Source organism: Tyto alba, unplaced genomic scaffold (assembly GCF_018691265.1).
Source record: "Tyto alba isolate M040663 unplaced genomic scaffold, T.alba_DEE_v4.0 Super-Scaffold_2, whole genome shotgun sequence".
Taxonomy (NCBI): domain Eukaryota; kingdom Metazoa; phylum Chordata; class Aves; order Strigiformes; family Tytonidae; genus Tyto; species Tyto alba.
This window is the reverse complement of record NW_024881282.1, coordinates 35,719,228-35,742,314: the sequence shown is the minus strand read 5'-3', so window position 1 is coordinate 35,742,314 and position 23,087 is coordinate 35,719,228. Positions and strand designations below refer to the sequence as shown.

General features: G+C 40.2%; 1 protein-coding gene across 2 annotated transcripts in view; it reads right to left on the bottom strand.

The window, feature by feature from the left end:
* Positions 1-23,087, bottom strand: part of PLBD1 (phospholipase B domain containing 1) — a 40,415-nt gene that overhangs the window by 6,909 nt on the left and 10,419 nt on the right. For both annotated transcript variants that reach the window (XM_042793355.1, XM_042793356.1), the window contains exons 3-8: positions 17,870-17,953; positions 15,812-15,950; positions 8,883-9,047; positions 7,562-7,706; positions 822-1,022; positions 559-699 (exon numbers count right to left, since the gene is read on the bottom strand). In XM_042793355.1, the coding sequence (XP_042649289.1) occupies positions 559-699; positions 822-1,022; positions 7,562-7,706; positions 8,883-9,047; positions 15,812-15,950; positions 17,870-17,953 (875 nt within the window). The remainder of the gene's footprint in view (positions 1-558; positions 700-821; positions 1,023-7,561; positions 7,707-8,882; positions 9,048-15,811; positions 15,951-17,869; positions 17,954-23,087) is intronic.

Sequence of the window (23,087 nt, the reverse complement as noted above, 5' to 3'; positions counted from 1 at the left end):
TTAACAGAGAACTTCTCATATTTGAAAGTTCATCTCCTTGAAGGGTGACCCACTCAAACATTTCAAGTAGCCCACAGCATTGGTTATTTAGTACTGCTTCAAATAGACCTCACCTTTCTCTTCACAGCTCTCTAAGACAGGGCAGAATAATAGAAGAAAGAAACAAAGGGAGGGAGGGAGGGAGGGAGGGAGGGAGGGAGGGAGGGAGGGAGGGAGGGAGGGAGGGAGGGAGGGAGGGAGGGAGGGAGGGAGGGAGGGAGGGAGGGAGGGAGGGAGGGAGGGAGGGAGGGAGGGAGGGAGGGAGGGAGGGAGGGAGGGAGGGAGGGAGGGAGGGAGGGAGGTCTGTTTTTCCCTCCACTGCTTCTAAGAAACACAGATGCTCACCACATTTCTGCCACAGCATACAGGAGAAATTAATATGTTATAGATCTGGCAACACAGGGATGCTCACGCAAGGCTTTTTAACTTGATACCTTTCCCGGTCTGAAGCACAATTCTCCATCAGCTGGCACAAAGAGATGGCTTTCCTAAATCAGTAACCACTATAGGAGTTACTACCTTTCCGAAGAACATTTGTTTGGTCAGAATACTCCACAAGGGTTGGGATCTGCTCAACAATGTACAATGCTCCATCATCGAGGCTCTTCTGCAGCTTGACCTTCTTCAGGTCCAGCACCATGTACTGGTTGTTGTATGTCCCTAGGTAAGAGAGCAGAGAGAGTTACATGTCCTGCCTGGGGAAGCAAAAAGAGTACAAGGTGGAAAAGGAGGGAACACACCTTTTTTTTTTTTTTTTAAGATTCACATGGAAGTATACTTACCAGAGTTGCACTTAGAGAAGGTTTCTGCCCAGGTTTTGCCACCATCTGCCATCATGTTAGCAATGCGGACCCTCTGCCAAGCTAACAGGGATTCAGGCACCACTTGCTTCATGAGGCTTTGGTTGAAGACACTGTTGGTAGTCTGCAACATTACCAAGCCGCTGCCTAGTATGTAAAAGTCATCCAGGGACACCAAAAAGCCTTAAACAGCAATAATACAAAATTTGTTATCTTTGTGAACCTTTGATAAAGAACAAAATAGAGACAAGCCATGAGGATATGAGTGAGTCAACGTGTATGCGTTTGAAATCAAACTGTGCAAATACTGAAGATGACAGTACAGTTTCTCATTTGTCATGCTTTCAACACACAACCTAATTCTTTGTCTAGAATATGTGCTTCATGTTTGCATCCCAAGCTTGGAAGTTTCTCCTTCATATGTCAAGCTGTATTTTATTCTTATGCTGAGGATTACAAACTATAAATGCCTAGTGAGTGTTTGTTTCCAACAAAGAAATTCCTTTAAAAAATACAACAAAGAAAACCAAAACAAAAGTACAAACTTCATGAAGAGATTTTCATCAGCCAGTTTCAGTTTTAGATTTTTATTCTGTAAGGACAAGTATTCATTTAAATTAATCCCTTCTGGACTAAATCAAGCCAAATAGAAAAAAAAAAATCTTCATTCTAATTTAATCTTTTCCAGTCTATCTATTCTTAACAGCATCTCCAAGAAATGGGCACCTCTTAAATCATAAACCACATTCTGTGTATCAGAGAAGCATTACCTACTCCTCTTTCTGACATGTAGTCACTGGGGCTTTTTATGCCTATCAGCCCTGCAAACTCAACACAATAATAGATCCCTGGGCAGGATTCCCTTCCAGGTAACATGCCAACAGAAGTACTAGGTCCAATTGCAGAACTCATGCCAGGAGGTGGCAAGGGAGCACTGCAAATATCAGCTATAATGCCACGGATAGCATGGTGACTACGCACAAAGCAGAAATAGCTTGACTTTGAGATTCCCCAGCAACTAGAGGGTTGCCAAGTTGCGGAAGAAAGGTTGTTAACTGAGTTCCTGATGGGGGAAGTCATCCAGAACCTGGTCGCTTGCTAATAAGTTTTTAATGGTATCATTCTTCAAAGAGTACAAAATGCTAAAATGCTGTGCAACATTGTAATAGTTGAGTTCCACTATGAAATCTTCTACAGCAAGCTTTATTAATGCACTCTGCAAACAAACTAAGGTTAGCAATCTACCACAGCCAGAAAGATGTCTCAGCTCTGCCTCCTATTCCTGGCAGGTCTCCTTCAAGCAAAAGTAATGTTTAAGGGCTCCATTTCAGCAAGATTTCTTTAAAGTCTCAAGTTCTCAAATCAGAACAGATCCAGGAAAATATACTTTGTGGTCACCTGTTCTCTAAAAATATGTCAGTATAGAGCAGACAGAGCACCCTGGTAGCTTGTGGTTCCTAGCATTTTGTTCTTGGAGACAGAAAAAGAGCGTCAAGAAATTATGTATGTCAACAGCATAGTTCTCTCTCAAGTAAGGATGAGAAGATAAGCACTCTAAACCTGGCTCTACCAGTCTATTTTATACAAAGCCATGGGGTATTCCAGCAATAAGCCACTGTGTAACAAGTTGAGTGCTTACCCAAAGAGGACAAAAAGTGAAATTGTTAAACAATTGTGATTAGAATTGTAAGTCAATTCCCCTACTTCAAAATAAACCAAGTAGTTTTTTCTTCTTTTTCAATTAACAGCTGAGATAAAACAGAAAAACTCAACTCAAAGCAAGCGTCAACACAAGGCACAATGCTGAATTAACCAAAGTTTGAACTCTTATTCAAATAAATTGCAAAACTCAGCTAAACTGAAAACATGGGGATTTGCTTCTGGGCCTCAGTCTTTACCAAGTTTTATAATACAGCATGCCCTCCATGATGCACCCTTACTAGCCTAATTATTCCAAAACAACATACACCATCTTAACTTAAAACATAGGCACCCCCTAAAAAAAAGGTAAGTTAAAACATAAACAAGAGGTTTACCCAGGGCAAAGACCTTCACAAAAATAAAACCTGGGTGAAGCCTAGAGATAGCAGCAGATATTTTATGGCCTCTTGTGTCACTGTCTCTTTAAGTATGTATGAGACTGTTGTAACTGAAAACGCCTTTTATGTCAAATGTTATCTCACTGTACGGTTCACCTATTTTTTCTGTAAACCCATCTCAGATTTTTATCAGCAACACTCAAAACAATTTTTTGTTTGTTTGGTTTTTCCCCCCTCTCTCCAGTGAACCTGACTCTACATAGAAACAAGCAAAAGGAATTCTGATTGCATCTTCTGGGTCTGAGCCATTTAGATTTGGTTTCTAACCTTTACTGCAAAAATGGTTTCCAGAGTCTGGAGTTTCCTTCATCATTACAATATTAAACAGCCAAGCAAAGCTAAATATTTTTTGAAATCTGAGCCACAGTGTTCTCCAGAGTCAGCACACCAAAGAGTATGTGGGGGGGTAACACATTCCTGGTATCTATTGTTACTAAAGAGATAGGCTGCTGCTTTCTTAACCAGATGGCATCGGCTTTTTTGCTGTTTTAAAACGTCATTGTGCTCGCTCAAGTACAGAAAGGTTCAGCATTACAGCCTGGAAGTCAGAGCCATGAGGTCTAGCCATCGCCTCACAGGGATGAGAGTAGCTCCCAGCTGAGATGCTCAGTGCTCTGAGCCATAAACACACTTGACAATGGGAAAGGAGATGTCTTCTCTGGATTAGCTTTCTTAATCCCATCAGCAGCTGCTTCTCATGCCAGGACTGAACTCCTGCCAGCTGCCTTCCTTCCACCTGCAGACCTCTCCTAGGTGCTAAGAAACAGCACGTCCCATGCTACAGCTCTGGCCTCTCTTCTCCAAAGTGCATCAGACACTTTCCTTTGCTTCCCTGCAGGTTTTAGACAGATGTTGGAGGGAAGCAAGAAATGGTCAGGCAATACCTCATAAGCAAGCTGGTCCTCTGAATACAAGGGCTACTGCCCTTTCCATGTTTTGTTCCTCCTAGCTCTTGCTCAGGCTGTGGGGAAGGGTAACACTGCACTTTCTGATCCTGCACTAACACCGGATTACTTCAAAGCAAGGGACGTGTGTTACTGCTCTCTCCTGCTTTAGCAACACACGTACAGCCATCCATCGAGATGACTTGTGCCATCCTGTTCCCATATCACAGCCTGTCTCAATCAAGCAAGATCCTGACAGCAAACCAGAGGCGCAGAAGTGGCAGTAAAGTTATTTTCAACTCTTTTGCTTGAACAGTTAAAATCAGAGGAACTTATAAAACTAGCTCAGTCCAGAGAAAGTAGGTCACTACCCCACTAATCCCAAAGGGTAGTCTTCCTTTCTAAAATGGGGTTCAAAAATAACTGTTCAAGAAGAGGTCCATCCAAGTAGACAGAAATCTTGGGAGCTGCTGTCCAAGGAAAACAGCATATTTCATCAGTTACTGGGCTCATTTCTCTGAATACCTCAACATGGCAGTGCAGAGCAGTGACTACATGAGGCAGGGGGGCTCTCTATCTGATATTTTACTAGATATGTCCTGCAAAACACAGCACCTACCTAGTCTCTGTCATTGCATTTCTTACCCCACGCCCCCAATAAGCATAGCTTCACTCAACATTTGGCAGCAACTGTATCGTGTCTGTACAATTTAAATTCTCTGCTGTGCATAGATTCACCAACCACATTAAGTACTTATGTCCAGAGCTTGAGCAAGACACTGAAGTCAGGGGTGCCCAAGCATTCATGAGACATTTCTCCTTTCCAGAGGTTCATAGAGCTGCCCTACATGCAGCTCTGCACAGATGCTTTCAACAGAACAGAAAACTAAACCTTTGAGTAGAGCTCAAGTGAGGATTAGGATTAATATGGAAACGAGCGGCAAGTGGCTATATCATTCTGCAAAAGCAGAGATTACAACTACCATTCATTTCCACTTGACTATGCCTCTCCAGCACTGCTGTTGCTCTGAAAGGGACAAAGCAGCAAAGAGGACATGCTGTAACAGCGGACATTTGAGCATGCTGGCAGGAATGTGGGGGAACTGCTGGGGAAGCTGTGACAGACTGCAATTCCTGCCTGTCCTCCTACCTGCTCCGTCACAGCAGAAGCAAGGTAGCACAAGGCCCTCTAGCTGTATCATAATGCACATGCTGACGTGCATCACAGTTAGTGAATACTCTTAGATCCTCTAAACTGAGTCACAACAAATATTAATTTTTGCAGTGTAGTAGCCTGTCTTTTGAAATTCAGTAAATAAACCATCTGGACAGTTTTACTCTGTGACCCCAGGGGAAATCAGGGAGTTGGCACATTCTTTCTCAGAAGGCAAACGACTCCTTGAAGCTTTTCTGACACAGCTTTTGAACAGCAGAAGAGTTTTACTTCATATCCAGCCTGCTGGACAGCAGAAATCTTTGAATTACTCAGTTAAGTGTCACTGAAGGCCTGGAAGGACACGTCTTCTAATGCTCTGTTTCCTCCAAAAGGCAATACTTCTATCTATATTAGGATTGCGTTGCTATTCAGGAATGCTTATTAGCTTAGTCTTTCTTACTGGTTCGTAGTGTCTATCAGGACAGAGAATAAGAGTGGGAACTCGCAGGCAGGGAGAAGTTAGGCATCAAGTTGAACTGTGGCCAGGAGCTGCAGATGCCATGGTCAGATGCCCTGACAACATAAGGCTTCAACTCACCACAACATGGAGCAGAGGAATTTGGCAGTTCCCTCCTTCCTACGTGATGTCCCTAGATCATTACCAGGCCAGTGCTTTGGAGCTTACTCATCCCCTGGAAAACTGCAAGTTTGTGAACTACACCCACAGCTAATGTAATTTGCTGTAGTCAATGGATCATACTCCTCTAGTGCTTGTGATCGTATCCTGTAATTAGGCAGTCAGTGAGTACACTTTGCATACCGCAGGTCTCTCAAACTTCACTGTAGCCATGGGAACTGTGTGTTCTCACATTTTGCTGGTAGAAGTACACCTTGCCACATCACTGTGTCAGTGTCTACCTGGCACAAGAAAGCTTTAAAATAAGCCACTTCTGCAGACCTCAGTCTCAGGGAAGCACACTGAGATTCCGTACACTAGTGAACAGACCCCAACCATTTCAGTGTAGTAGTAGCTGATTTTCAGGTATCCTCCCATGCAGCATGCTTTATCAATCTCACCAAAACAGAAGATTTGTATTTCACTTTATACAAAGAATCCACAAAAGGAACAATCCAGAGACATCACCATAGACACCCACTACAAATAAAATCATAAATGCTCTGCACGGCTGATCCTGATCCCCAGTTTTGAACGTGCAGCACCACGCAGCATCCAACAGTTGCTAAACAGAGCCACATGCTCCTGAAGGATAGTACTATCCTCACTAGTATTTCTGCTGAGACCTGAGATCCAGAATAACCTTCTGTACACGCAAGGTGATGAACCGAGCTCAGACGGAAACCTTGACTTCCTACCAGGTTACACAGGCTTGGCCAAATTCCTTGCAACAAGCAAGCAAAATTCCTCCAAGGGAATCACAGATAATCCAAGCTCTTGAAAGGCTGTACACTTAACAGGCATTCTCCAGAACTGCTTTATCAAAGCAAACATCTCAACTGTCAGAAAATGCTGCATGCAACTGCTTTTCAAAACAGTTTCCCAGTCACAGTCTCAGGAGTCCCTGCCATGAAGGGCCCTTGCCTTTGCAGTAATGCAAGCACAGTAATTCAACAAAGCACGTTTTGAAATCAACCACCAACAAAATTTTATCAGAATGAGAGAGTCTCCTACAGCACATATGTCACTTAAAAATACCAAAACACCCAAGAATCGCTGTAAAATTTTTAGAATTTGAAATTCCACCTTTAGAAACTTACGCAATGCTAACTCACCCAGAGTCTTAGATATGCCTTGATTTTTCACGTTCACATTTCTTGGTGCTACTCTAGCATGAGTACATATTTAACACTGAAACATTAAATGCTGGCAATTTCTAACATTCATCCAGGAAACTTGAGAATATTATATGCTGCCTAACCTTCCCAGGGAGATTTACAATATTCTGACTAGCTATATGAAATAAGCATAAAAAAAACATGAAATAAGCATAAAAAAAATACACCCCTCTTCAACAGTTTATAAAGAAGCTGGAAGAGGGAGATGGGAGGAAAACAAACACACACAAAAAAAAAAAAAACCACAATAAACGAAAGTTTGCTAACCCAACACCAAAAAAGTCGATATAATTTCAAATGGCTAGTGTTTGATACTCTCTAATAACCCCATTACAGCACAAGTCATGCCACAGTGGTAAACAGAAGTGTTTAAAACTTATTACCAAACATGCAAATGCTACAGGCAAGGTGAGGAGTTCAAAAGTTGAGATGACTGCAGACTACACAAGCAGAATTCACAGCAGCATGTTTGTGCCAGAGACAGAATATTTAACTAGTACTATTCAGAGCACTGAAGGTGATTAATCAACAACAAAAGACAACATCATCATGTTCAAGCCAGAAAATTGAAAATCACATTTTGTCCTCTTGGCTGCTAGAAGTTTTAAGGTAGATTGAAGCCAGCCCTTGTTGAAGTATCACCTTTTTTCTAGGCAAGACATCTGCAAGACAGCAAGATGATCCATGCCATCTTGGATATCTACATTGTTGTGGTTTTCTTGACTTTACCTGGATAACTGCTGAATGAGACACGGCTGGTTCTAGTGTCTGGATCAACTATATTGAAGTTCCAATGCTTATATATTCTCAGTGTGGCTGCATATGTAAACCAGCTGGAATGAGCAAAATATATATTCTCATACCCAGGTAGAACCTGGAAAACAGAACCAGAAAGATTAATAATTTCAGACTCTACTATACTCTGCATGTTTTGTACTTGATAGAAACTGGGAGAACAACTTGTTTTAAGTAGTTTGATTAATTGCATTGTTCAAGAAGGAGCAGATTCTTGGGCTTTTAACTATGTACTTGATGAATTTCTGAAACCTCTGGAAATAATTCTTGTCCGTATGTTGTTTTCAACTAATTAGCTGTTATTTTTCAAAATTAAACAGCTTAGGGTTTTCTGGGACACCTGCATCACATGGTATGTTTTGTTTCCCCAGTTTTCTCTTGAACACTTATATTTACACATTCAGATCAGCTCTCTGCAAACACATCCAACATAGAACATGTTGTTTCTGTTAAAATGCCTCTAGGCGACTCTAAAATACAGAATCAAATGCAAGTAAATTTAATCTGAAAGGAAAATATATATATTGACAGTATATCTTTTCAAAGTATCTCCCTGGTTCTAAGATTTGTTGTTAGCTCTGAAACCTTTTTCTGAAGGCAAATGCTTGAATGAATGCTTCTCAAAGGTGAATATTGTTGCTCTGGGATACACGAAGTCTCCATATGTTGACTAGATCCTTGATAATTTTAACTGAAAAATTTAATTGCTACCATGATGTATCAGATGCTTATAAGTGTTTTTTCTGTCATTACTCCCACTGAAAAGCTGTTCCAGACTATCACTGTTAACAGAAAACTTCAGCTACTTGCACCCATGTGTTCTTGTGCTAGCACTGCCCTTTAGTTTAAGTAATCCTCTTGCCCTCCCTCCTTGCTTATTCACCCAATGTATCTGCAGACATGCACAATACCCCCCTTTCAGACTTCACTTGGTTAGGTGAAACAAGTTACTCTCTAACAGTCTCCTCTCCGTGGCAGTTCCCCGTTCTCTAGTAATTCTAGTAGCTTTTCATTGTCAATCTCCGTGGTTTTGGTTTGTTTTGGTTTTTTTTCCCTGCCTTTGAACACAAGTAAGGAAAACTGAACCCAAAATCCTATGGAGGCACCAATGACAACTGCATAAAAGCACCTTGATTGACTAGAGTCTCTCTACGTGCATGCAACAAAGAGTGTTTACGTTTTTCTCCAGAAACGCAGACTCATGACACTGAAAAAAATCAACACAGTAACTGGAAATTAAGTTCTTGGTGCTCACCTTAATGAGTGCAGAGCAGTGACCCATATCCCACTGGTATTTCCCATGGCTTCCTGGCTCCACATTGCATTGTCCACCCCGTGCAGAATACTCAAATAATGCAGGAATGAGGTCTAACAGGTCTCCAACTGCATTCAGAAATTGGACATCAAAGATGCTCAGTGGCTGAGAAAAGGGAGAAAAAGAGAGACCACAAAAAGCACTTTCAGACAGAGAAGCATCAAGACAGTCTCCACTGTTCAAATTTTTCTTTTGCTCTCAAAGGAAGCTCTTATACAGTCTATGAAATACCTCCTCTCACAAGGCTCAAACGCTCAAATTCAGCATGGCATTAGGCACCTAGGTATCTTTAAGGGTCTGGCCACTGTAGTGGCATTACTAACATTTCTGAAGGGAAAAAAAGAAGACACTAGCAGTAACTTATGAAACTTTTGTGTGTCTTTGCAAACAGCATACCAATCAGGCTGCTGTTACTGTTGCACTGGGGTAACAGCACGATTTCATTTTATATTTTTTCATCTAGATGCCTTTGAAGAGCCTCACATTAACGACCACTCTTGGCAGTTATTTGGATTTTTATAGAGACTGCAATTTAAGACATTCTCATGACTGAGGAGGAGGAAACATATGAGGGAAGCAAGACATGTTAACAATACTAATCAAGTACGGAACTAGGTAAAGAAAGTTAGTCAACAGACACTCACTATGTGCTTTCGAAAACCCCTTACGGTTGGAGCTAGCCAGGGTTAACTACACACAGCTCATTGTGCAACATGCTCTTCAGAACATTCTCTTAACTTGCCTCTTCAAAAATAAGAGCTTAACAGTGGTCTAACCTCAACCCTCAAAGACCGTTTTCTAAATCCTTCCTGTTCATGCTTGCACCATGCCTTTAGTTAAGGTAAGGCTTAAGGAAAAGAGAGTCAGAACATGCATCACTTTAGGGCTATAAATAGTAATTTTAGAATTGGACACAATCCTATAGCAAAGAAACACATTGTTTGTAATATAAAGCGCTGTTATTAAACCATTTAGCTGACCTCTCTACAAACCCCAATAAAGGGGAGACAAGGACATGTTAAATATAAACAGTAGCAAATCCATTTACTTTTTATTCAGAAGGCTGAATTCTGCGTTACCCATGTGCTGTTTTGGCAGAGAAAATAACCAACAGAAAATCAGAACATAATGTAAACTCTAGTCCATATATACCAGGGGAAGGAATTAAACCTTTCCACAATGCTTACCGAGACAAGTGAGAGAAATAAGCCATTCTCACAACTATCATGCAGCACAGAAGGCGCTAACAGCAGCTATAGTTTGAGGAAGAAATCTAAAGCAAACTTCCATATATCTTATATGGCTTTAGCTCGTCGTGTTTTTGCTGTAAGGACCCAAACAGGGAGCAGCAAAGACCACAACTGATCTACATCAAGAGATGTATCTCTGGATAGTTTTAAGCAACTCAGTGATATGAATCATGTACAAACCAGTCCCAACAACTGCTACCTCATTGGAACCCGCACAGAGAGACCTGGCACTGTTTCAGCACAAACTTTTCCCCATCCAGCTGCACTTAAAGATCTGCAAGCACACCACACAATGAGGAAAAGCTGTTTTCCAATGTCTGATTTACACAGGCATTACTGTACAGTCCGACAAGGAGGGGAGCAAACAAGACTGTGTATGAGACTGCTCAGCCAGCCCTGAGACATTTTTATTGTATTTGCCATCTATCTGCTACCACTCCATATTCTCTTCCACAGAACCTGCCTTCACTGAAACATCTACAGGTACCTACACCGATACTGCTGCAGCATCACTTGCAATTACCTGTATATTTTTAAAAAGTTTCACATTTCAGTGCTATTTTACAGCCACTTCAAGTAAAAAAAAAAATTCAGTAGCTACTAGGAAGTCCATTCAAGCTAGAACAAAGGTGCCAAGCAAGGAAGGCATCGGAACTCTATGCACAGAAAGGTGGGCAGAGAACAGGAGGAAAGACCCACTCAAAGAAGCAAAGGTTACGTACATTTGTAGGGCTCCACTGAGTGAGATTAGGTTGCCAGCTCCCAAATCCAACCAAAATATCAGAGAATTAAAAGAGAAACACAAGTTGTTACACACCTACTAGGGTTCTGTTTTCATTCCCCTTTTGAGGGGCAAGCAAATTTTGTTCCAGTTTATTTCCAAGAATTCATTGCTCTGCTTGGATAAACCTGGTTTTGTGTTTAAGATGGTCTGATGCTCAGTGAAATCACAGATGCACAGTGCTTCTCTGGAGTCTCAGTAGAACAATGGATTCAAACAGAAGACTTGAGCATCTGCAATGCAGGCCAAACCTGGGAATTTCAGGAATGGCCTGAGGCATCTGCCACCAGGCAGAAAGGCACAGTCTGGGAACAACTACAGCTGATTTTCAGGATATATGGAAACCTTCTTTATGAGGAGTTAATCAGGGTCCACTAGCAAGAATTAGACAAAAAAAAAAAGAAAAAAAAAAAAGGTATGCAACATAACAAGTGCATAATATAAGGTATATTACAATCTTTTGTAATCACCTTCTCCCATCTCACACAGCAATGTCAGGATAACTTGCATACGTGGTTTACATCCTGAAGAAGAGTGAATGAATGAGCTAAGTTGACAAGAGGAGAGGTGGTATAGCCACGACAAAGAGGAAAAGTCCTTTTGCTAGAATGTGTGGCTCCCTCTAGGGTACCATCCTGAATAGCAAAAGAAAAAAAAAAAATTGAGTTTGAGTTACATCAGCTGTAAGGAGAAATGAACTTAGAAAGGGTAGCAGGTAGGAGAGAACAAACCTTAAAGGCTTGTCTACGTGGGACATTAAAACAGACAAGTTATTCTGTAACAATTGTTTTCCAGTAACTTCCCCATGCGTGAGCATTCTCAATACAAAATAAGGAAGTACAAATAGAGAGCTGTCCTAGAATCATTGTAGTATTTAAAACTCTGATACCTCCTCATTCAAGAGTAATTTCCCTGTGTAGACAAGCCCAAGATTAATCACAGCGTTGGTAGAGCATTAGGCAGATGAAAAGGCTTAATGTTCTTTGAGTGCCCCTCCTTCAGAAATTGTCTTGACAAAAGGGTTGGGTTTGTTTACTGGATATAAAATGTTGCTAAACCAGATGGAATAATGTCACACTTTAACATGAAAATGTATTCCGATTTTGACATCATTCTCGATACGTGTAAATACCAAATTCAAAATACAGAAGTCTACAATATACATTGCTTTCATGTGGGTCTTAATGCAAGCACCTACCTAAAATAGCCCTGCAGGAAAACAGATGCCGTGCAATGAAAAAAAAAATTTTAGAGCAGTACACTACAAAACACTCGCTTCATACATATAGGAGTAAAAAAATATGTACTAGTACTACTATCAGAGTCCAAATTTTTCTCCTGTAGTAAGACTCAGTTATTTGTGGCAGACAAAACGGTTCTACAATATTCAAGTGAAGTAGACCTGAGGTGCAGGAGAAAAAAGGAAAATGGAACATTTCAGAGTGACCTGTGTGAGCATAATCCAATTCTCTTTTGAGCATTTTGTGGATTTGGCATAGCTTCAAACTACCAGGGGTTGTACAGGACAGCAGAAATTCAGATCTTTTCACTTGTCTTACTCAAATAAATGCACGTCAACTGGTCCACCAAATGTAAAACTCCAACTACGTGGAAGTTTGAAAAGGTATGTGTAGTGCTGATAAGAAACCTTGACACATGAAATGTGTCAAATTAAAAGCAGATTAGCCGTTGAAACAGCTTGTTTCCATTCTCCTGACAATGAAACAATTTCATTCAACTTTGCCCAGTGCTCAGCGTTGAAATCCACAGACTTTGTAAACAGTTCCTTTTCTCCACCCCCTTTAGATCTTTTGGCCTAGCCTTGTCAACCAACTTCTCAGTGTTCAGGAGAGCATTCTGCCCTTGTACCAGCACTCGCGGCAGGGATTCTCGCAAGAACTCTGAAATCCACATCCTCCTCCTCAGGTCTCAAATCTTTTGGGAGTTAAGGAAAAAGGCTTCTCAGCTTTTCTTTTGCTGCACATATTCTTCTTTTAAACTTAGGGCAGCAGGAGGAAATTACCCTCTACACATACAGAGTAATTAGATGAATTTAGAAGTACGCATAGTTTTTCCCAACAGCTGTTAGAACATCAGGCAACAAAATACAGCCTGTCATATGTTGGGGTTTGGCTCAGGTTTTTTTTGGCGTTTGTTTTGCTTTTTCATTTTATTTTTTTTTTTGGCTGTGTTGGTTTTGGTTTATTTTTTGGGGGGGGGGGGGGGGGGGGGGGGAGTATAAAAAAAAAAAAAGAAAATAAAAACACCATGCAACCCACACACAACATATTCTCAATATTTCTAATGCATTACCACTATGAATCCAAATTACTGAGCCACTTGTGTTCAAAATATAAACCAGTTTCTGATTATAATAATCCTAAAACAATACACATATAGAAAGGATTCTTTTTTTAATGAAAGAATAGTATCATCTACCAAAGAAAAGAGGTAGGAAGAGACTATCAAAGCACTAAGGAATACATGTAATAGGAATGAGAATTGCTTTTAAAAGCATGCAGAATCTTGTGGGGGGGGCTTTCTGTAACAAGTTTCTTCATTTTTTTTTTTAAGGTGAAAAATGAGGAATGGAAATAATAAATACTTGTTACTGCAGTTGTCCAAAGAAAGATCAAAACAACACTGGATGAATTGAACCTAAGTATAATACTCAGAAATAAGGGGAAAAAAAAAATCATCTATCAAGTGAATTTACTTGCTAAACATCCCACTTACTAGCAATCTAAGGGATTATATAAAAGAACCTTTTTAACATTCTTATAAAATGTACTGCAAAAGCAAAGTTGAAAACAGCCTCTTTGGAGGGCAGAGGTTCTTTAATCACATGGAATAAGGAAGCTACTGCCGATTTTCTCACGGGTTTGCTTGTTTTGTTAGTTTAGTTTGTTTTTTTAAGTACCAACAGTTTACAGAAGCTGGGTTGATTCTCAGATTAATATTCTAGCTTTGACACATCCACTTGTCAGTAACATTGCATCTGCACCTGTTTCTATTGTCTGTGTAAGCTCAAGGCAACAATCTTCAAAATCTTTATTTCCCGAAGGGGATCCTAACAGCAGTAAATATGTGCACAAATAGCACTGTTGTAGCCTTATCTCCCAAAAGTATTTGAAAATTAGCACAGTATCCACCAAAGTGAACTGCCTGTACTTTTGCAGAGCTCTTGGCTATCATTCTGATGCTAAGGAAAACCAAACACCTAGGTCCCAAAGCAGCTGTCCAAACTGTACTCAAAGGTGAGAGACTGATGTTAACTTACTGGCTCTGGCAAACAGGAAACTGCAGCACCATCTCAAGTGAGAAATACATACACAGGAAACATTTTTCCTTCAAATAGAAAGATATGGATCTCAACATAGGTGATAATGCCCAAAGCTAAAATTGTGAATGGCATATGAATGAGTCAGAATAAATCCCACCAACTGCTCCAGGCGTATTTGGGAAAAGAAATAAATATATCCACTGCATATAATTCAAAGACAGAGGACACAAATATTTCAGACTGATCCACAGGTCTGATCTTCCACTAAAAGTATCATCTTTTATATAGGCATGCTGATGAGATCTCTCAAAAGAGGATAAAAATTACTTGGTCACTTCAGAGGCCAGAAATTTTTAGTATCAAATACACAGTTAAGTAAGTATCAGGGAATACAGGTTGCAGGTGGGACACGGCTAGCACAAAAAAACAGCTCAGACAAACCAGCACTTTCCCCTCCCCCCGTCTGAATCTAAAGGATTCTTAAACATCAGCAAAAACTGATGAGCTTTGCAGGGCTCTTCAAATACAGGTGTTATGAAAGGGAATTAATGAGTTTTTTACTAGGAAGTCAAGATTCCTTAATATCCTCCTTATAACTCAGGTCCCTCAGCATGGATTTTTCCATTACTGTCAACACTATTTTTAGTTTGAGCTGGTTCCCCATTCATGAAAGTCCCAGAACAATTTATATGCAATAGATGTGCATTTTACTAAACCCCAATTTTTTATAATTTAGGACTCCTAACTTCTCTAAATTCTTGATATGGATAAACCAAGACAAAAAGGGTCAACTACAATTACCCTAGTCCTCTCTCTCACATTGAGAAACCTATTAGACTTAAGGACAGCATTGTAACTACCATAGCTCTACTGGAGTTAAAGGAGCTCAGCTATTGCACACAAACTGATGATCCAGAACACATTTCTAACTGAATTTAAATAAAAAACATCAAAAACAAACAAACAAAAACAAAAAACAAAACCAAAACAAACAAACAAACCAAAAAAAAACACAAAAAACCCCAAAACCTACCCCATTTGATTTGGCACAGCACTGACCATGTATTTTGTAATGGGAGACTCAAAAAACAAAAAGGAGAAGACGTTTAGCAGTGTAAAACATAATCCAAAATAGAAAGGCTTTTAAGATTTGAAATCTGGTGCTTGGAAATAAGAATGAAAGCGTTAATACACTCCCCTCCATGCACTGATTCATGCTGTTGAAGCTACTCTTTACACCTAAAGGGTCATTTGCTCAATAACAATTGTAAAGTGACAACAGCAAGCACTTTAGAAGCTTCTGCCCTTCCAAAGCCACCCCTGACCTAATCAGCACATAAGCACCCAGGGTTCCAACCCCAGTTCAAAGGATCTGTAGTGCTCAGTCACATTATCTACATTGAATAGCCACTGAAGTTTTTGTAGAATGGCATGCAGAATGAGTACTTGCCACTAATTATCCTTTTTTTTTTTTTTAATATCAGATTCCCTTCTCCCATCTTTGTCCTCTGACATCCCATCCCCAGCTACTGAAAAAGAGACGCAGTAATCTTACTGTTTGTTTGTGTAGTTTAGCCCACTCGAGGGCTCCCATGTACAGACCATCCAACTGTGCAATAATATAGCCAGCATGCCTCCAAAATGGGTCATCTTTATTATTTCTGATTTGTTGTCTTGTCCATTGATCTTGTTTCCTGCAGAGGAACAAACAGGTTGGGAGTTTCTTGGGTTTGTTCTAAGAGTATGATTGATAATGCAGTGAAGGGACAATTGTATTATGACCCAGATGATCCAACCTTCCTAGTGTTTTGAGGCAAATCATGCTTTGGAAATCCTGCAGACATCAGTGTTATATCCTCTGGGTATAAATGTTCAGATCCATGCAACATACCCTCCAGTAGCATGCTTATACCAGACTTTAGTACAAAGAAAGAGTTGGATTCCACCTCTGTGGGGGACACAGCTACATCAGATCTAGCATCTTCTTATACTAAGTAAAGAGAAACAAGCATTCGATAGGCCAGATGAACCATTCCCTTTTAAATGCCTCTTTAAGGATAAAATAGACTGACCTCTGAAAAACACGTTTCTCTCCCCTAGGCACAAGTGCAATGAAAGCTTTCTGCTGGAGGTACTCAAACGCTGCCTAAGAACCACTGCTATGCTCCTCTGAGGAAAAAGTGGGAGACCAAACACAACCATCCCAAGTTCTAAATCCAATCAAGAGGTTACTAGCCAAATAACCCAGGTTTAGAGCATGAGGCAACACAAGCTGAACAGACCCTAGGGCAAGAACAGCCAACATTACAAGGATCTCTCAGATGGTTCCTTTCTTTGCTGTGCACAAAGGGCCACAGAAGAACCACAGGTGTTAGAAGAGATCAGGACCAGATTCTGGTCTCCTCCATTCTCCCGTATCCATCTATCCATCCAGCATCATGTACAGCAGCAAAAACGAGAATGAACCTGGCAAGGAAGCAAACTCTTCCAGCAGTATATGGGTGATAAAACCAGCCATATTTAGCTTTCTGAAGTAACAAAACACAAGAAGAATGTCAGAGGAAAGAGATATATGGTCAGAGCATTCAGGGCTAAAGACTTTGAGGACTACATAGCAGCCCGTATTGCAAAAAAACTGCTATAAAGTCAAGCAGTGATGCAGAAGTCCAGGATATAGGCAATAGAAAAATGATACAAGGTCACCTAGTATTCCCCTCCCTCCTCCATCCAACAACGCATCTTGGAGGATACTGCTGCTATCCTGAGTCATTCTGGAAAAACCCATACACACTGATACAGTAGCTATCCCATTTTTCTCAGGAGGATGACAGCAATACTGAAAAATTATAGCAAGAGAGTGATAAGATTTTTTTTTTCTTTTCTTTTTGGTAAAACCAATCAACTTAATATATGTACACCAGTAACAGAAATAGTCAGATATATAGCACAAGACATGGGAAAGATGGAAAAAATAGTCCCCAGAAATGACCAAAGTTTCACAGAAGTATTTGTGATGGAAGAAAACATAAGTCTAAGGAGATTTAAGTAATTGGCAACCACAGCTGAGTTTCCCAGTACCTGGCCTGGTTCTTCTCCCACTTATAGTTCCCATCAGTGTAGCTGCATTATTTGAGCAGAATTACTTTTGATTTATACAGCTGAAGAGAAAATGGAATCAGGACTTTTGTGATTAGAACAAAATTTACATCAGTGGTAGAATAAACAAAATGCTAACCTAACAGAGGAAGGAAAAGATACACAATACTAAAAAGATTAAGGTGCCAAGAGACTACACTGTTCAGTGCAACGTTCAAAATACCAGCTTTTTTAAAAGGATTTTGACTAGAATGACCTTCAGAATTCTTTGGCATTATCCATATCCTTTTGCAGCAATGGTTTTAAACATTTCCTTGAAAGAATCAGAATTAGGGAAGGGCATATGCCCTTCTTCATGTATATTTAGAGGTTTTTTTTCATACTTATGGCATTCAGAGGGAAAGGAAGCATATATTTTCTTTAGCCCCTAAGGAAGACAATAGCAAACCCTCAAAAACTGCGTCATCCTCCAACCTCAAGTCCTGAATAATTGCTTTTCTAATAACCAGATACATACGCCATAAAATTCTGAACTCCACGTTGAACGGCGGGATTCTTAATTAACTGTGGATACATATTTGCAGCATGGTCATACATGTGCCTGAAAGAACAAGAGAGCAGACGTTACTATTTCACATCTTCCCTTCCTTTTGCTTAACAGCCCATTGATCAACAAGCATTGATAGACAAGCAACACAGTCCACAAAGTAAGCTTTTCCTAATCACAGAAATTACTTCAGTACATGGCAAACAGCAAATTAAAAACAAAACAAAAAAAAAACCACACAAAAACAAACAAACAACAACACAAAAAGTTGAAATTTAACTTAAAATAAACGATCTTGCTAATACCTGCTCAAACTGCTGTACAATGGAAAGATAAGCAAGAATGAGATTGAAGTACTTCATAGCTGAACTTCACATTCAGGGGATATTTGTAGGCCAGAAGTATCCTGAAAGCATTAGCACATTATTTTAAAGCACAACAGAAATAGTTTACTGGAGAGCAATTCTACTTGGAACCAAAAGACAGAGGTGAGGAGAACATAATCTGCAGATTCAATTGTGAGAGATAATTTCAGTCTGATACCTAGCACGTTTTACTCACCACTAACCATGTTCCTTCCTTTCTGATCAAGCTAAATATCTCTATTTCAAAGAGTGTATAAGGTGATCCTATGTGTTCCCACAAAAAATCCCACTCATGCCATCCCTACGCAGATTCAGCTTTAACGGAGACCAAAATCGTGATTTTTTTTTTAATTATTATTATTTTGTTGTTGTTGAATTCAGTTAGCTTTTCATCCCCATTAACTAATAGGAGCAAAAGTTGTAAGAGTTTTTTTTTGGTTGGTTGTGGCTTTTTTGTTTGTTTTAAGTCCTTTACACTTCAAGAGGAAATCAACTGCCAAAAATGGCTCAGGACCCCAGAAGTTAAAATTATCCTTCCATTTTACATTAAATATAATAGTCTGATTCACGCCAAAACAGAACTTCAACATTTCTTAATTTGGGCCAAGCTTAACCAACATTTTTTTCAGCCACTGCATAAATTAAAAAAAAATTCAAAAGAGGAAGGGAGAGGAATATTTAGTTCTAGGTGGAAATCAGCAGAAAATTATTTTGCAGAGGTCTGGAGTTGATAGAACTATCAGTCATCAGTAAAATTAGCTCTACCAAGTGCTGAGAGAAAGAAAACAGAACTAAGAAACAGAAACCAGCCTCAAGGAAAGCACATGCCAGCAAGACAGAATTCCTTGTATTAAAATTTACAAGGGCAACTCCCTCTTCCTCTGGGAGGGATGCAGACAGGAGGTCTTCCCAGTTTCCCTCAGTGCATAATTAGAGAATACAGCCAGAGATGTTTGAATGGTTTGCTGATGATTAAAGAATCATCCATTGACCCTCTCCCCTCTGTTTCTGTCACTTGCTCCATTCCCAGCCATTTAAATACTTGATTGGATGACCCTGCTGCTTCTTATCTCAGCTCTGGTAGCATTCTGACTACCAAATCTAATTGTTTGCATACATTCAGGAAAACACTAACCCAGCAAAAAAGTGAGTAATTTTTCTGGCAGTCTGTAGTTTGAATTAGGTTGTTATGTAGACAGATAAACAACAGAGCTAGTGCACAAGGCAGCAGCACTCTACTGTGTTAGCAGAAGAACTGATGCATGAAAGGGCCTGATCAGTATCAGAGCAGACTCAAGTTGGGAGGATTGAAGCTGTGGAGAGAGGTGCTGGGGCAAGAGAGGGGAGCATCCATCAGCTTAGCATCATTACACCATTCCTGAAACTGCAGCTACAGTATCAATTTTAGTTCTAGAGTTTCTGGTCTCCAATGTAACACAAGGCTACGTGCCATAATCATAACCTACTTTTTGAAGGGGACAATAAAGTTGAAGAGGCCAATCAATATTCTCCACCCCTGCAGTCACACAGAAATTGGCAAATAAAAATCCCAAGTAATTTTAGGAAGAAAATTATAGCATAACATACTCCATACTACAAGTCAGAGCTCTCATGGCACTAGATAAGAAGAGCAAATAGCACAGGACAGTCCATCTGATAGATCGTCTTTTAGGGATGAGAACCAGATGAGTAGGATAAAACCAACTAGGGTACTACTCTAATCACTGCCTAGGCCAGGACAGATGATCAGGCTTCCAGGCTCAACCATCAGCTCTACTCTCTTTATTTTGCACTGAAATGTTATGCAACACAAGGCAGATTTTACACGAGTAGCATCTTTAAGCTGTGACAACTGATGTAGAGACTGGGTTAGTTCAGAATCAGGGGAACGTGAGCAGCTTCTTTAATGACCTTCCCTCTTGTGTATGGTAACAGAGGACAGACAATTCCTGGAATAGATCTTTCTTTTTTAAGTGCCCAATATTATTGAGATTTTATCCCTAGTTGCTCAGTTTAATTTTTTTGCTTTAACAAAGTTTCTATGTGCATGGCTTGCATGCTTTGTAAGGGTATTATCCTCTGAAGTAAATTGGATCATTATAGTAAGGTAAGGCTTTGCAACTGTATCTAAGGCCAAATACAAGTCAATTACAAAGCTGGGACAAGAATTCCAAGTCTAAGAACAGCAAAGCAGAGCCCTGCTTCTTCAAATTAAAGAGGAAGATGACAGGACTCGGGTCAGCTGAGGTTATATCAGAAAAGGGTACAATTAATGTTGCTTCAAATTTAAATACTGTTCTTAGGCACCTGCCATGCCCCAACTGGAACTGACTAAAAGTATGTGCTTAATGTCATGAACTTGGATGTGCTCTTCCACTGCCCAAGTAATGTAAAGCCTCATTAACACTTCTCTGCTTGTAATGGGAAAAGAGAATTCATACCCAAGGAAACCAGCGCAAACATCTTTGGCTGGATGATAGGACTGGACCTTACAGAGAGGTGAGAAACTGGAGATAAAAACAAATGTCTGGGTCTCCAGACACTAGAATTAGATTTATCCAACCCCTAAGTATGTGTTTTCAAAATAGACAGCTACTATCTAAATCAGGTGCTAACACTAACTAGAAAGATGAATCATGCTCTAGAAAAGACTTGTGTTTCTACCCTCACTGGTAAACAGGTCTGACTACCTTAGCTATTGTTTTTTCTACCACAGATCTATATAGCTAGAGCTGAGATTAATTCTTCTCTAGTAATATGAGATAAGATAGTCCCAGCATGTTTCATATTATGATTTTTTTTTTTTTTTTTCAGGTCTAGTTGTCTTGCATTATGCTCAGGTTCCTACTACAGACAAAGCATATACTTTGAAGAAAGATACTTTGTCACTTTTGCTTTCATGAGTTCTAGCTGTGTCTAGAAACCCTCCTTTGCGCCTTAAGTGTATTGCAAGAACAGAGCTAGCAGAGAATTTCTGAAGGTGTCTAAATTGCAGGCACTGTCAAGCTGGAGCTCCTGCTCACCAGCCAGCTGCTACAGGAACCTGTACTTCAACCGGGGATCAGGTATGCAATGCATCCTTCCTAATAATGCATTACACCAGAGCTCCTCCTAGTAGGACTTCGGGATTTCTGCAAAGAATCACCCTGGGTCATTTCTACTTCATGGAGTGATTACCTCAAATGGATGCAAGACAGCTGAAGACCTTGGAGTTGTTTAGGCTAGAGGTAGCAGTGTGCTAGAGGGAACTTCAGTTATCAGGCATACCCACATTGGAGGACTGTGCCTGAGCCACCCGAGGTGGTGCTTGTACAGGCAAGTGACACAAGAGTCTTCACTCTGGTAGCTAAGTGGTTGTTGATGCAACTACAGCTTTCCCCACAGTTCAACACATTGTTACACTCTTCCTTGTTGTTACTCAGTCCTTAAAAAGGAAGGTTGAGCTGTGTGCAGCTACTGTGGGCACTGATGTGTGCAAAAGCAGAATGAGAGTGTTTAGAGGTCTTCTCCTAAGAGGAGTCATGATGGTGCTAGAGTGTTTCCCTGAAAACAGGCTGAATGGGCCAAGCAGTCTGATGGGAATAGAGTTACAGATTGGGGAAACCCGTTTCCCTGTTTTACTTAAGACTTGTGTAACTGTCCCAAAGACAGAATATCTGCCTGCATGTTAATTAGGATTCTGCAAATCTCTAGGCAAGATAAAGGAGAAATGGAGCTCAGAGAAATCCTAACATCTGCAAACTTAGCAACTCCTGCAGTCCAGGAAATAGCAAGCACACTGTACAAGAGGATTCATTAGTTGCACTTTGCTAAGTAAGAAAAAAATCAAGGTCATCCAGATAAAACCTGAAGTAACAGGTTCTCTGTCTTCTCAAGGGTCAAGAGAGTACATCACTAATTCATCTCTGCTCCTTAGCTGGAGCATTTTCAATAGGTATTGTTAGCTTCAGGAGAAGCCCTCCTTGTCCAAAATAGCTTTACAAGACCTGACAAAGTTTATATTCATAACCCCCCAACGAGAAACAAGCTTTCACTGCACTTATAGATGTACAATATACCAATGTACATAGCCAAAACCCAAATTCAGATGGTATGTATAATATTTGATAGTTATTTTAGTGATGTCAAGCATTTTCAGGTTTTGCACTGTCAAGGGATTTCTCGGTGGACTTCCTCAGCAAAGAAATGCTTTGGCTATTTCTGATTTTGCATCTTAACTCACTCTCACATTTAAACTCCTTTAAAACAGTTGAATTTCCCACTTTGCTTAAAAGCCAAAGTCTCAAACCCTACTTTTCCACTTCACTACAAACCCTCAACTTCACTTGCACAAATTTTAAGATTTCTGTTTGCTACTACTACTGCTATATCCGCTTCTCTATAAAGGGCCACACAGTTCTGGAGCTGGTAGCCTTACAGTAACAACAGCTAGGGCTAGGACCCACTCTCAGTAAGCACCTGACCTGGAGAAGGCAAAATTCTTGAGCAGAGTAACTTGGGAGTATCTTCACTTAACACCCATGGAAAAAACAAAGGGGAAAAAAATCTCCCTCCCCTAAACCTAAACATAGACCAAGACATCAGATAAAGTCCCTGGAGACACTGTTTTCACATTCAAACCATGTTTGAAGGAATGGGCACATACTTCAGTTTGTATAAAAGCCAGAGAAACTTATAAATCTACTGTGGAGGCAAGAGGAAACAGGGTGTGAGTTGTTGCTATCAGAATATGACTTGGCATCTAATTGGGCTTAGCATGGATTGGGCTCTCCGTAGTATGACAAAGCTTAAGCTTAACCACTTAGAGATGAGTACACCTAGGA